Source organism: Typopeltis vanoorti, chromosome 5 (assembly GCF_054136105.1).
Source record: "Typopeltis vanoorti isolate ZY-2024b chromosome 5, IOZ_Tvanoo_1.0, whole genome shotgun sequence".
In the NCBI taxonomy this organism is placed as follows: Eukaryota; Metazoa; Arthropoda; class Arachnida; order Uropygi; family Thelyphonidae; genus Typopeltis; species Typopeltis vanoorti.
This window is the reverse complement of record NC_143553.1, coordinates 162,006,358-162,021,704: the sequence shown is the minus strand read 5'-3', so window position 1 is coordinate 162,021,704 and position 15,347 is coordinate 162,006,358. Positions and strand designations below refer to the sequence as shown.

Here is a 15,347-nt window from a genome sequence, read left to right as displayed (position 1 = left end):
ATAGAAAATAAAATAATAGAACAGATGACACAGTTTAATTATTTAGGCTGCATAATAACATATCTAAAAGATAAAGATATAGATGAAAAAAATAAAGAAATTTCAGAAAATCTATGAAACAATTAAAAGGTCAATGAATAAAAAAACAAGATAGGAAACTCAACAAAAATTTTACAAATGGCAGCTCCCAATCTATTATATTATATGGTTCAGAAACATGGAATGTTTAAAAGAAAGATGAAAGTAAAATGCAAGCACTGCAGAGATATTAGGTTTTTAAGAGATTATTACTTGACACTTCCAGGGAGTCCTAGACTCATCAAGGGAGGGTGCCTATTGTACTCTCCATCTCCACTACTCAATCCACCAACTACAGCGAACTGCATCATCTACACCAACACCACTAGTATTTTTCACAGACATTCACAAACATCATGCCCATGGCAGGATTCAAAGCCATAGCCTTTTGGCTGAAGAGCAAATATGCTAACCACTCGGCCAACCAGACCAGCATAAGAGGATACACAAAATTGGACCATATAAAAAATGAAAACATCAGAAAAGAAGTAGATATTTATAACATAAATGAAAAGATCAAGGAATACAGAGAGAAATAGAAAGAACATCTATTTAGGATGGAAATATATCGGCTACCAAAAGAAGCAGATAGATATAGACCAAAGGGAAAAAGAGAGGAAGACCAGCAACAAGATGGAAAGATCAGTGAAGCCAGAACAGACAAATGCCTAATTCTTGAAGAAGAGATTGGCAGATAAATGGATCCACAGGCAACTCACTGTTCAACACTTTATAGTGATCTGTTAACAATGCAAATATATACAAAGGAATGGGATGGTCCATCCTCAGCAAAATAGATCGAGAGTAATTTATTAGAGATTTCACACATCCAATTTGCAATCATCCCAATCAATGAAAAATCATTAAAAATACAATTTAAAAAATTTGTAAGCATACTGGCAGATCAAAATATTACTAGCAGGTGTTCTTACAAAACACATCTAATGGATTGAGTGAAATGGATCTATAGGCTACATTCAACTCATCATTAACCTCTGACTCCTGAACAACTGGTTTTCTTTAATAGAAAGAAAAATGAATACATTGTACACAGACTTTGTAAAAAGTAATATCACATTATGTCAAACTCAAGTTGATATGCCTGTCAGATAGAGAATTTAAGAAATTAAATGCAGGTAAATTAAGGAACTCAATTCATAAAAATCCAACGCTACTAAGGCTATGAGGTAGTGTATTATGTATGTAAACTGTGTATGTTCTTGTGGCGAGTGTCTGTTTGGTAGGATGCAAAATCCAAGTTACCCCATATATGACTGGCTAACTCGCCTTCAGATGAAAAGATCTTATAGAACTTATTTGTGTCCTATATAAGATTTGAACCTAGGTCTTTCCAACCAGATCCATACCTATCTAGAGAGACTTGAATTTATCAAAATTTGAAAAAAAAAATAATAATCGTAATAATAATAATAATAATTTGATATCACTTGCTTACCTAATAAATTTCTAACCTTTAAATCAGTCCAATGAGTTATCACTGAGCAGAATATTCATATGCAAGGTTCTCTAGGAGAGATATGGTTGATTATCACTAAGATCATATCTAAGTTTTGTTGAGTATTCAAGTACGATGACTGATTCAATGAAAATTAGAATTATATTATCATTTCACACTAATTCTACTTCCTGCTGGCATAATAACAGGTTAGTAGTAAGGGAGATGATGAAATGTGTGTAGCAGAGTAGAGCAGAGTGCCCTCCCACAGTGAATCCTTGGACTCCTTGAAGGTGTCATGTAATAATAATAGACACTACTGTTATATAACAATAACATAATCTAAAAATAACAGCATCATCCAATACTTTTGATTACAACACTGAGAACCAGTTACTATGAAGAACATTCAGATGTACTTTATTTGCATCACACTGTGATACTAATTCAGTGCATTTTTGCAAATTGGATAAGTGAAAAAAAAAATAAAGATTTACAGCCATACATTGTTTTAATATTTCTTTATTTGTCAGCAAACTATTCGTGACCTGTTTTCAGCTTGTACAGGTTACATATATTAATAATACATTATTAGATAGGAATTATGAATCACCCTGTATTTCAAGTAACACTTTATAGTATATGATCTGTTAACAATGCAAATATACAAAGGAATGGGGTGTCCATCCTGAGCAAAACAAGTTCAGAGTGAGTGGGTTTATGGATTTCAGACATTCAATTTGAAAAATATTAATGATAAACTGGGAAGATGGATATTACTAAATTTCAGTCACTATATTGGGCAGTTAAGAGACAAAAAGACAGTGATTAAAGTACTACTTTAATCACTAGTTCAATGAACATGACTGGAGATCAATAAGAAAAAATAACTGATGCAGAAACTAAAATATATTAATTTTTTTTTTGTACAAATTACAAACTTTTACTTTGGATATCAACCATATTTTGTACACAACAACTGTTAAAAATGTACACATTTCATTTAAAATCAAAAATTAAATCAAATTATTTGTTGACATGAATTTTACCATTAACATCAATAACTAAAACAATCTTTAAGGTTGTATTACAGATTACTTTGAATAAACTCCAGCATTACAGAAGAAGTTCATTATAAAAGAAGGCACAAAAACAAATATAATTTTGTATGCTATGGTCAATATGCCAAAATTAGAACTATCTTCAAATATCTTTGGTAGAAAAATAACAGCTTAAAGAGTGCCAAAGCAAATAAGATATGGCAATAATGCATACAAAATTCATCTTTAAACATGCAAGTAATTTTTGCCATATACTTAAATCACACAAAATTGCCAAAGGATAGAAGTGAAAATAGCCAGCACTTCAATAAAACAGGAATAAAAACTAGTAGCACAGCATATCATTGCATCAAATTAAATAATTATAAATTGCACAGTTAAATATCAGATATATGCTCTAAGGCATAAAAAGACAACCACTAGTTTTAATGCATTTCATACTCATTCTCATGATCAGCTGTAACAACACTGTCTGCATTATAGAAGTAGCTTTAACTGACATTACATGACCAGTTGATGTATACGGAATATTTTATTATTACATGCTCTCTAAATTCTGTACACTGTCTACAAATGCTCTCCCTAGAGCAGATAAACCATGATGTTGGTTACTGTGAAAGTTTCTATTGCTTCACTTCACCAAAATCTTTTAGTCACTAAGTTAATATTTTTTGTGAAACTTTACCACAGAAGACAGAACTGTGCATAAATGCTATGGACTTCAGTTCCATATCCTATAGCTGAGCTTCAAGACTGTGTGCACTGAATAGCATGCTGCATTTCTCCATCATCTTCATGATTGTCAGAATCACTGTCACTAGAACTACTATCACCAATATCTTGTCCTTCCATTTCAACCTTCAAGGTAAAATACATATAGGTGAATGAACTTCAATGAAATAGAGTACATCTTAAATATTTTCCCTTAAAAATTTATTTTCAATATTTAAAATCATTTACAAAATCATGCAGTTATAAGAGCAACATTATCATTGTCAATTCCTGATAGGTACCCTCAGTGGGTGTACAGGATACTATGATAGTATTACATAATTATGATTATATTACTACACTAACTTCTTAAACAATTTTTTTTCCAAATTAATCTATTATTTATTGAGTCTGATATTGTTGGTCTTATATTTCAGGTCTAAGATGTACAACAATATCCTTTTTACTTCTCAGAAACACCATAAATTGTTATTATATGATATCCTATTATTATGGCACCAATAAAAAATATTATGAGCACCTGAGGACCTGGTGCTCTCCTATATCCTACACAATAGAGAATTACATCAGTATTATGGTGGCATCATTTCAAGAATCTGATTCTATTTATCTGTATTCTCTCAAAAACCAAAAGAATTAAAGCTTTCAGCAAGTACTGATTTTATAAATAAGATTTTATGCAAATTCAACCTGTACAATCTTTAAGCCAGCATGAAAATTATTATGTTTTTTCCTCAAGCAAGGATTAAGATGAGGAGAGGAAAAAACATGAAAAATATCTGACCATAGTCAGAAAAGTGCAGATCCAAGAACTCAAAGATTACAATATATATTTTGTAGAAGAAAATCTGGAGCACACTTCTACACAGCATTTCTACTGGAACCAAAGCATGGTGCTAGGTAAGGAGCATTTTAAGTTTGACAGGCCTTTTGTTATGGAAACCTGAGAGCACACTACAAAACAACAAACCTGAACTGTCATGATTTATGCTAATCTTCAAAATATAATGGGTGATGCTACTTATTAATGTCATTATTTTATTTTTAATGGTATACTACTGTTAGGATATTATAATTATTTGATTCACATTGCACTCTGCTACTTTCTCTTATGTGCAGTTCTGACTCGGGCAAATCAAACTAGGTGGTGCAACTGGCAACACATGTGAATGGGCTTAAATTAAATCTATTTTTAAATGCAGTATTACTATTCAGTTCAGTGAATAGTAATACTTCATTTGTTCACTTGCTATCTGAAGATGTTTCTGAAACAGTAGTATGCACTATTAATACATAAGCTTATTTTTATATATGTGTATAGTGTAGCTAATGGCAGTAAAATAAACCAGAACAATGGCAGATAAGACACCACTGCTCAGGGAATTCAAAATGAGGGATTTCAAGAGATGTAGCATATGCGTGCAGTCAAATGCGAGATTTGTGAGTGATAAAGAAAAATGGTCAGAGTGTGTTGGAAGTGTTAATGAAAGCAACTGTCAAAATTGACATAACAGAAAGATGAATGTTTTTTAAGGATGTATAAATGGACATGCTCTAGAAAAAGAGAATATAAAAATAAGTAAAGCATGAAGATTGTTTTTATGTTGCCCCCATGCACAAAAGGTTATTTGCAAACTTATACTATATTTTTATGAGAAGGTATGAAAATGGAGACAAAGTTGCTTTTAAAGTGGAATGATCATCAGGCCACTATGTCCAATGTTTATAAGTGCTTGCTTTCTAATGAATCGCTTATTAATGTAACTTTAGCATGTGAAGGATTAAGTTTAAAAGGTCATAAAATAGTGCTTGCAGCATATGGTCCCTTGTTTCAAACTTTATTTGTGGAAAATCCATGTAAGCATCTTATTGTAATTATGAATATATAGGATATGTGGATTTGAAAGTGGTTGTAGATTTTATGTATAGTGGTGAAGTTAATGTATCTAATGATCATTTGCCTGAACTTTTGAAAATTGCTGAGACACTTAAGGTGAACAGCCTTGCACAAGTCATCGGCATTAATTGCCAATGCCCTAAAGGAGGATCAAATTTCATTGCAAGTGGATGAATTGGAATCACCACATGTTGAAGAAGATACTACTTTGTCACCTGCTGCCTTGCTAGAAATATGGAGGAGCGTGATCAAATTTCAGCACACATGAATGAAATGGACTCATGACATACTGAAGAATATGCCAGCAATGTGACTTGCTACTTTGTCGTCTGCTGGATGCTGAGGTTGTGGAGAATTCTATGTTTGTGGTAGAGATATCAGGTGGATTCCTCAAAGTTGAAAGAAGTTATAAAGGCCTTATTGTCAAAGGATATTTCTAAAGGATCTTGTTATGCACATGTAGGGGAAAATTATTAATACATGACCAGTCACGGATTCTAGTATCGATTCCTTTGGCAGATCTGCAGCGAGGGATTACACCGAAGAATCCACTGCTGCCAGGCCAACACTATCGGGCCTTCCCTTGGTGCCTTGCAAGGGAAACTTGCACGAGAACAAGTGCAGTTCTAACTGGAAGGGAGGAATGGAAGGTAATAAAAAAAGGGAAACTAATAGAAAACAGAAGAGGACCTCCAAATTGAGGGATGCTATTTTAGATGGTGGTAGCATCAAAGAAACTTAATCCACTGTTTTAAATATGCAAAGTCAAATGTATGAGCAACAACAAACGAGAAGAAATCAGATTGATCGTGCAAATGAGTACTGAGACAACATCAGGCAATTCTAAGGACTTTAGTGGATGTGTGCAAAATTTGATTAATGGAATAACTGACAGTACATCTTTTTTCCTGTTCACCAATACTTAAGGATATGTTGTTCAAAAATAATGTTAGACCTTATGTTTGTTTGATGTATGCCTTATGCTTTAAAAAAAAAAAGTGGTATGAGGTTAAGGAGGATTTGTATATATGTGAAAAATGTAAACTTATTGAAGAGATGATACATGAAAACATAAGGCAAAATGTGCATAAAAGTGAAGAATGATTCTGGGATGAATGAAAAGCAGAAGTGCAGAAATTTTAGATAGATTTGGGATGCTCTGGAGCTCACTGCAGACAACATAGATTGAGATTGAGGGGTTGGATAAGAGATCCTTGGGAATTGAAATGGAAAGAATGAATTTGATAGGAATGGGCAGAGGGGTGAAAAAGGTGGAGGGAAAAGTTAAGAAAATAATACTAGGGAATTCGATGATTCACAGAGTAAAAACTGGAGATATCTTTAAAGAATGTTGGCTGGGAGCTACATTAGAGTGTGTGACTAGAGCTATAAAGAGAGGTGAGAGGGTAGGTGAAATGATTTTAATGGTTGGGACGAATGATTTGGGAAGCAGTGTAAATTGTGTGGAAAAGGATTTGAGGGAGATATTGGAGACTGTTAAAATTAAGAGTAAGGGTGTTAGGATAGTCAGTGTGCTGCCCAGATATGATAGTTGAGAACTGAGAAGAAGGGCATTGATGATGAATGAAATGGTAGCTAGGATGTGTAGGAAAAGAGGGGTGGGATATGTGGATATATGGGAGGAGTTTGATGGGAGAAAGGAATTATATGCTGCTGATGGTCTGCATTTAAATGAGTATGGGGTAAATGTTTACAGAAGTTACTATTTAATGAAAATATGTGGGTATTAGATCAGGGAAATGAGAGTTATTAGAATGGGAAGGAATGAGTATCGCTGTCATAAATAACAGTACAGAGAGGCAGGGGAAAATGAAGAGTCAAGGGCAAAGCTTAAAAATACCCTCCTCTGTTTATATACCAATGCGAGAAGTATAAGGAATAATTCAGAAGAGTTTATAGCACTGGTTATTACAGTCCAGCCTCAGATAATAGGAATATCGGAAATGTGGTTGACCAGAAATAATATCTTGACTGGCATTGAAGTTGATGGATATAGTATTTTTAAAGACAGAAATTATAAAAAAAGGAGGGAGGGGGGTATATTACTGATAGCAATTGAGTTGTGTCCATGTAGGTCTGTGGAAGTAGGGGGTAAAAATGAGAGTGATTTTAAAAGTGTGCGTGTGAAATAAGTGTTACTAGAGAGAGGTATTTAGTTGGGGTGTGTTACAGACCTGGAAATAATGAATGAGATGAGAAAGAAATGTATAGGCAAGTTAGTTTAGCTAGTAAAAAAAGTGTTATATTAATGGGGGATTTCAATTTTCAAAATATAAATTGGGAAGAAGAAATAGCTTATGGGAGAAAGGAACAAGATTTTCTTGAATTCTTAAGGGATCACTATCTCATACAGTCAGTGCTGAAAGGAACCCGTGGACAAAATGTAGTGGATTTAGTGATAACATTGGATAACATAATTGTTAACAACATATCAGCATTGCCACCAGTTGGTGACAGTGATCATGTAGTCCTGACCTGGGAGGTGTGAAAGCATGCAAAGTAAAAGGGCACGTGTGGAACTATAGGGCAGGAGATTATGGAAAACTCTGAAAACAACTTGAAGGAGTTCTATGGGAAAAAGAACTTGAAGGAAAAGAAAATGAGAATGTTTAAAAAGTTCTCATGTTCTTTTGCTTAAAATTTCTTTTCCATAGTTAAAAAGTATTTGATGAGGGCAATAACAGACTGTGTGCCTATGTCAAAAAGGATTAACAAAATAGGCGTTAAATAGATGAATTGGAAATTAAGCAGGAATTGCAGAAGAGAAGATTATGGAGAAAATATAAACTTCGAAGATGTGAACAGTTTCATGAAATCTATAAAGTCAGGCAAGAAGAGTGACAAGTGACAAGAAAGGTGAAATTAGAGTACGAGAGGAGACTAGCAAAACAAGTTAAGAAAAATCCCACAGAATTTTTCTGTTATGCAGCTAGCAAAAGAAAGAATGATTATGGGAAGATAATTCTGCTAGAGATAGAGATGGCACAAAAGTGACCAAGAAAGAAGTTATTATGGAGTTGTTCAGTTATCATTTTGCTAAGGTTTTTCATATTGATGGTAATGATACTGTTCTAAGGAAAAAGGAAGTTGAGGAATCAATACTTCAACCTAGTTCCTTGAAGGTGAATGAGGTAGAAGTCTATGATTGCTCAAGTCATATTGATGTGAATAAGGCTACTGGACTAGATGGAATTTCATCACGTGTTATGAAAGAATGCACTAAGGAACTGACACTTCTGTTAACTCGGTTATTTAATGAGTCTAGTGTCCTCAACAATCTCTAATTGTTGAGGAAGCAAAACAATGTTTCAAATTACAGACTAGTTTGCATTTCTGGAGTGGTTGTTAAGATCTTGGAAAGATTGGTTAGGAATATAGGTGACTACCATTCTGGATAGGGGTGATTCATACACAGTGATACTTCAAGATTTTACAAAGGCATTTAACAGGCTACCACATAATAAACCTGGTATATAAGTTAAGGCAAATGGGATTGGAAAATCAGTTGTGTATAGATGTGCCACATCTCTCAGGAGGAGGGTTACTGTTACTGCTGTTCAATTTGTTTCTTAATGATATTGTGAGTGGTCTGCAAGCTGATATTCAGCTGTTTGTGGATGATGCTAAGCTGGGAAAACTTATTAGGAATGATGCAGATGCACTGTGCTTCAGAGAGATTTGAATAAAGTGGCTACATGAGCAGACAAGTGGGGATGTCAATTTAACACCAGTAAATGTAGGGTTTTGCATTTTGGATCTCAAAAAAGTAATGCTGCCTATCATATTGGAGACAATGCATTACAGGAGGTGGAGGAAGCATGTGATCTTGAGATACTGGTGGATAAAAAATTGAAGTTCAAGGGACATACTGCAAAAATAATAAAAACAGCACAAAGAAATGCTAGTATACTAAGAAGAACATTGACAAGTAGAGATAAAGATGTGGTCATTCCACTGTACAAGGCTTTGATTAGACCACACCTGGACTACTGCACATCGATTTGGTCACCTGTGTTCCTAGGTGAGAAGCAAGCTGTGGAAAAAGTTCAGAGGCGAAATAACAAAAGCAATATCAGGATTGTGGAATACTGACTATGAAGACAGGTTGAGAGAATGTAAATTACAGACACCAGTCAACAGGTGGAAGAGAGGCGATATGATTGAGACATAAATTGCTGAGGGGTGCTTATAAAATAGACACCAAGAATATTTTTCAAAGAGTTGAAGGAGGGAAGGGGATAGAGACAAGAGGTCATTCTTGGAAGTTGTAAAGGTGTGGTGCATAAGAGTGTGTGGCATGACTTTTTTTGCAGAGAGTGGAATTTATTGAATAAGATGGTGAGTGTGCAAACATTGAACCAATTTAAGATGAGGTATGATAAACATTATCTCTTAGAATGCATCTTACTATTCCCTCCCGTGATGAGTCTCGACTCCAAGAGGTGTTTGTATAATAATAATAATAATATTTTGTACCATGAGTAGGCTAGGGATTTTTGTTTTCTATTTTTATCAGTTTTATATATTACAGTTGACCTTTAAACAACATGGGAGTTAGGGACATAGACCTCCCATGTTGTTTGAAAATCCACATATAACTTTTGACTCCCCAAAAAACTTAACTACTAATAGCTTACTCTTGAACGGAAGTCTTACCAGTAACAAACAGTCAATTAACACCTGTTCTGTGTTATATGTATATATAGCACCTGTGTAGCTCAGTAGAAATAGCAGGTGCCTTCCACAGTGCTAACCCATCTGAAGAGAGAGCATCATAAATTCAATTCTAGTCGCCAACTAGAGGAATTTTGACTAAGCCTTTTTCAACCAGTTCCCAAGTTAGTTGATCTCTGGCATGGGCAAGTGGGTTTTTTCTCCTGGAAACTTGGGTTTTTCATCCCATAAATTCAAGAAAATTGACTGCAGAACCCACGCAATATTCAGACAGTAAACATAGTGTTAGGATTAGGGACCACAAGATGCCAGCACTTGTTAGTCACCTCTCTTCACTGGCACCATGTATAATTAGTGATAGTCTTGGGCCAGCCAATCTCTGTTTGGCTACCAGTGGAGACTGAACTGTCCCCTCAGTCTACAAAAGTTAGATAGCGCTGAAACAGACTCGCCTGCTCTCTATACAGGAATAAAAGGCATTAACTGATTTTTTTTTTTTTGATATGTATTATATACTGTATTCTTACAATAAAGTAAGCTAGAGAAAAGAAAATGCTATTAAACAAAATCATAAGGAAGTGAAAATACAATTACAGTACTATATTTATCGATACTGGAAGTTTACGTCGTCTGTTTACAAGATTAATTGTATGCCTGTCAGTACCTGCATCAATATTGTCTTAATAGATACAAAACACTGTGGATAATGTTATATGTATTACTAATACTAGACATCAAAAATGAAAAGATAATATGAAAAAGAAATTCATAATTATTTACAGATATAATGATTCGTCATTTGATAATGAAGCAGCAGTAATATGATTGCTTTATGGTAGCCTAGTGCAACTGATACACTTGCTTTGCAGTAGTCAAGCCTATATACTAACAAATGAATCGTTATAAAATTTGTATTTTATGCTAATTAATTTAACTAATTAATAAGTTAATTTTATAGTTATGATTTAATACTGAATCTTCATGTTTGTCTACATTTTTCTTGACTGCAAATGGCAATGTATGGTCTGTAAGTGTTTGCGTGCATACATTTTGATAACTTTTTATAATAGATTTCCATATACTTTATGGTAATAAATGATAAATAGACTAGTGTCTACATATATTTTATGCATTCATGACACACCAATAAATAAATAAAAATTTTGTTGAAACAAATTATTTAAAGGTAGTATGGAATGTGACAGTATATGAAAAGACATAGGAAGAAGCGAAATATATGGGTGTAGTTTGTAAGTCTCTTCTCTTGTCAAGGTATGACAGGAGTAAGTTAAGAACAAGGGCTATGATAACAAATTAGTCTATGCATGGACTATGTTGAAGGAATGTTCTAAAGTTTTTAGGTTTAAAGTGAATTTGATTGATGAAAGGAATTTTATATGTGTGATGGAGCACACTTGAATGGATGTGGAATCAGATACCTGAAGAAAGTTTTGCTGAAAGAGAGTGGATGTACAAAATCAGGGAAATGAAAGCTATTCAGAAGGATGCAGGTAAGTGTGAGAGTGAGAAAGATCATAGAATTCTGAATGCAGTTTTATGAAGTCTCAAGGCTGAATGAGATTTATTAAGAGATTGAAGGGGATATTCCAATGCATGCACACTAAGGCCAGGTTTATCAAGAACAAAGTTATAGGCATTAGTGAGACTTGGTTGACCGAAGAAGATATTGTCACAGTGATAAAACGGAAGGCTTTATTATTTTCAGGGAGGGCAGATAGAACAGGATAAAGGGATGGGTTTTGCTCATAACAGCAGAAGTGCAACCAGAAAAAGTAGATGTTCAGCAGGAATGTAGAGGTGGGCAGTGCATTTGAATCTATTTGGTGTGAGACAAAATCCACTGGGGGAATTTCAACTATGTGGAAACAGATTTGAAAGGAAGAAAGGGCACAAGTGCAGAATGAAATGGAATTGATGGCTATGGAAAAATAATTATTTGAAACAGCCTGTGATGGAAGATGCTCTAAGTTTGAAAATACTCGATCTAGTGATAGCATCAGAGAATTTGTCCATAACCACGGTAATAATCACTCTGCCTCTGAATGGGGGGGGGGGGAGAGAGAGAGAGAGAGAGAGAGAGAGAATGATTATGCAGCCTTGACCAGGGAAGTGATAAAGCATGTGGAATTTTTAATTAAGAAGATTATAAACAGGGATACTTAAGGTTCAAAGCCAAATAACTGGGAGGAGACCTCCACATCACCTTTAAGGAACGTGAAGAACTGACTGGGCTTTTGACCCTTCTGTTGTCCAACCCTCATCTTCACATGGTGCACCCTGTTAGTTAGTATCCACTGAGTAATGAGGATGGGCTGGCAATTTAGGACTTAGCCAAGCAAACTGTACGCACTTATTGCCTTAAAGCAGAAATACACAGGATGGTACAACATGATGAGATTTCATGCTGACTGTGCCATTGCCCAGTTAAACAAGGCCTCTGCTGATTTCGTCAGTTTATTAAAGTTGGAACAAAGTCCAATTCAACATCTACAAGAAGAAAAAGAATAAAACCAACACCAGAAGAATTAGAAAGCCTCCATAGCTCAGTCAGTATAGACGAAGCCCTTAGGTTGGAAAGACCTGGGTTTGATTCCCGTCAGGAATCAAATTTTGATTCCCGTGAGGAACCTTTATCTGGTCTCTTTCGACTACAGGTGAGTTAGCTGGTCTCATAAGGAGATAGGGGAGTTTTTCATCCCCCCAGAACAGGCAAATAAAGAGCCAAAGGCGTTCAGTGATGCAAAAATTATAAAAATGAATGTAGAAACTATGAAAGTTTCGTAAAAAATAAGTTGACCAGAGAGCTTACGAGAATACGCATTTATGACTCACCCTAGTGCAGACCGCCTTAGAAATCATACACACTGCCCAGGCATCTGTATATTCGCTTTCTAATATGTTTATTTTTTTAAAGTTTTCACTGACCTGACAGCTGTTTCAAAATGGTTGGTTCTCATCAGAGACCAGGCAGAAACCTTAAGAGAGCAAAAACTCCCTTTCAATACTAAGGAATTTGAAATGCTGAGAGGTGTATTTTTCATAAGCGAACTCTTGGTTGGTGTGTACAAGTATTTATTATTATTATTACAGGCAACTCCAAGGAGTCCTTAGACTCATCGAGGGAGGGCCCTAAGCATCATGTCAAGAACAACTATTCAACATCCACATAGTATCTATCATACTTTGCCTAAAGTATGATAGATAGAGTAACAAAAACTTTCCTTCCACTCTCTTCTGTTCTGAGCCTTCTCTTTCAAGGTTGTGTACCTGTCTCATAGTATCCATCTATGAAAAAGGGAAGTAGGCTGAATGTGAGAATTACAGAGAAATTTCTCAACTTGTGTTCTGGGTAAGATTTATGCAAGCGTACTTAAAAAGAGGCTGAGAAAAATTGTGATTAAAGAGAAACTTGGAGAAGAACAAGCAGGGTTCAGGCCAAATAGATGTTGTCAAGATCAAGTTGTCACTTTACAACAACATAGTTCAGAAATCATGGGAATAACACAGCATCTGTACTTAAGTTTGGTAAAACTGGGAAAGGCATATGACAAGATGTCTAGAGAAAAGCTTTTCAAGACACTGTAAAGTGCTTTTGTAAGCAATTGGAAGAACGACGGTACATTGCATCCTTCGATTGGAAAAGGCCTAAGTTCGATTCTTGTCGTGATGGGAGGAATCTTTATGTGGACTTTTTCAATCTAAGGTGAGTTAGCTGATCTCATATGGAGGTAGCAGGGTTTTTTCTCCTGGAAACTCGGGTTTTTCATCCCGCATACAGACAAATCGGCCCTTCAGAACACATGCAATTTACAGATAAAAAATACTAGTTGTGGTGGCAGTGGTGGGCAGTAGATGGTGTTGATGGAGATGATTGATAGAGGTTCAGTGTAGTGGTGAAAACAGTTGTATAGTAGGTGTCCTCCCGCGATGAGTCTTTGGACTCCTTGGAGGTGTCACGAATAATAATAATAATAATTATATGGGGTAAATAGAACATTGTACACAGTTACATAGTCTGTAAGTCAGCAATTAGAATTGAACGAAATACAGGAAGATGGTTTAAGTAAAATCATGTGTAAGACAAGGATGCACATTATCTCCACTCTTATTCATAATCTATATGGATTGCATTATGAAAGAAAGTGGCTTTAAACCTAATAGAATTGGAGATATCGCCTTCACTCTTTGTTTTATGTAGGTGATGTACTCCCAACACATCCAGTACAAGTCTCCAGAACTCTAACTAACTGAATAGTAGCTGTAACAAATTTGGTATGAAAATAGGTAGGAACAGAAACTTCAGCAGCATTCTCAATGAAGAATTTATAGAACAATAAAACTAAAACAGCTATTTAAGCATAGTTTTAGTGAAGATGACAGATTAAATTTGGAAATAGACAGTGACAAAGTTGGTATGGTGAGGAGCCAGTTGAATGAATTTATATGGAATAAGAGATAAATTAGCCAAAACACTAAACTAAGTATTTTAGTAGAAGTTATTATCCCTGTTTATAAGATTTCAATATGATCACATCTGGATTATTGTGTAGATTAAGCAACTTCAGGTTCTTTGGGATGTGAAGCAGAGGATTCAGAAGCAAGTAGCCAAAATGGAAGTGCTTCCTATGAAGATGACAAACTGAAGATTTGTGGGTTACAAAGCTTAGCTAATAGGAAATATGATAGAAACATAAGCTACTAAAGTTTCATAGAGTACATGTTAAATAAATTTTCCATACATGATTGAATGAGCAAATGGTCATCCAATCAATCATGTATTCGATGACCCCATTAGCTGCATTAATGATCGTTAAAGATGGGTAAGGAGGGGATTTCATGTGAGATACATAACAGTATTCTTTGAAAGTATATCATTATATAGAAAGTGGTTACTGCATGTGATACTCAAAGGTAAAAGATACGTAGGAAAAATAACAGCAAATAATGCTTACAATTCTTCATTATCATAAAATTCCTGATAGTACCTGATAATAAAATTCCTGATAGCCATATCCAAAGGTAAAGGATATGGCTCCTAAAATGTCCATCTGATTTTATCTGTTTATTTGAATATTATCGAAGGTAAGGAAAATGAAGAAGATCCTTCAATGAAAGTTTGTCTGCCATAATCTCTTTGGATGAAACTATGCACATCCAAAATAACAGTAAGAAAAACGATGAAAGAAAATAGAAATTCCTAATTTCTTAATGTTCCATGGAAAAATAACAGCAAATAATGCTTACAATTCTTCATTATCATAAAATTCCTGATAGATACCTTTAAGGAGGGTACAGGATGTTACAGCACTATCAGATAGGTTTACATTATTACTAACTTCCTATCAACAGTGTTCTTCCAAATTAAGTTAAAATTATTAATAGATAAAATTATTCTATTAACTTTTAA

At 34.7% G+C, this 15,347-nt stretch overlaps 1 protein-coding gene across 2 annotated transcripts in view; it reads right to left on the bottom strand.

The window, feature by feature from the left end:
- Positions 1–2,040: 2,040 nt before the first annotated feature.
- LOC150107013 (DDB1- and CUL4-associated factor 8-like) overlaps positions 2,041–15,347 on the bottom strand; it is a 263,903-nt gene continuing 250,596 nt past the window's right edge. For both annotated transcript variants that reach the window (XM_090393388.1, XM_090393389.1), the window contains exon 12: positions 2,041–3,453. In XM_090393388.1, the coding sequence (XP_090249514.1) occupies positions 3,343–3,453 (111 nt within the window). In that variant the 3' untranslated portion in view covers positions 2,041–3,342. The remainder of the gene's footprint in view (positions 3,454–15,347) is intronic.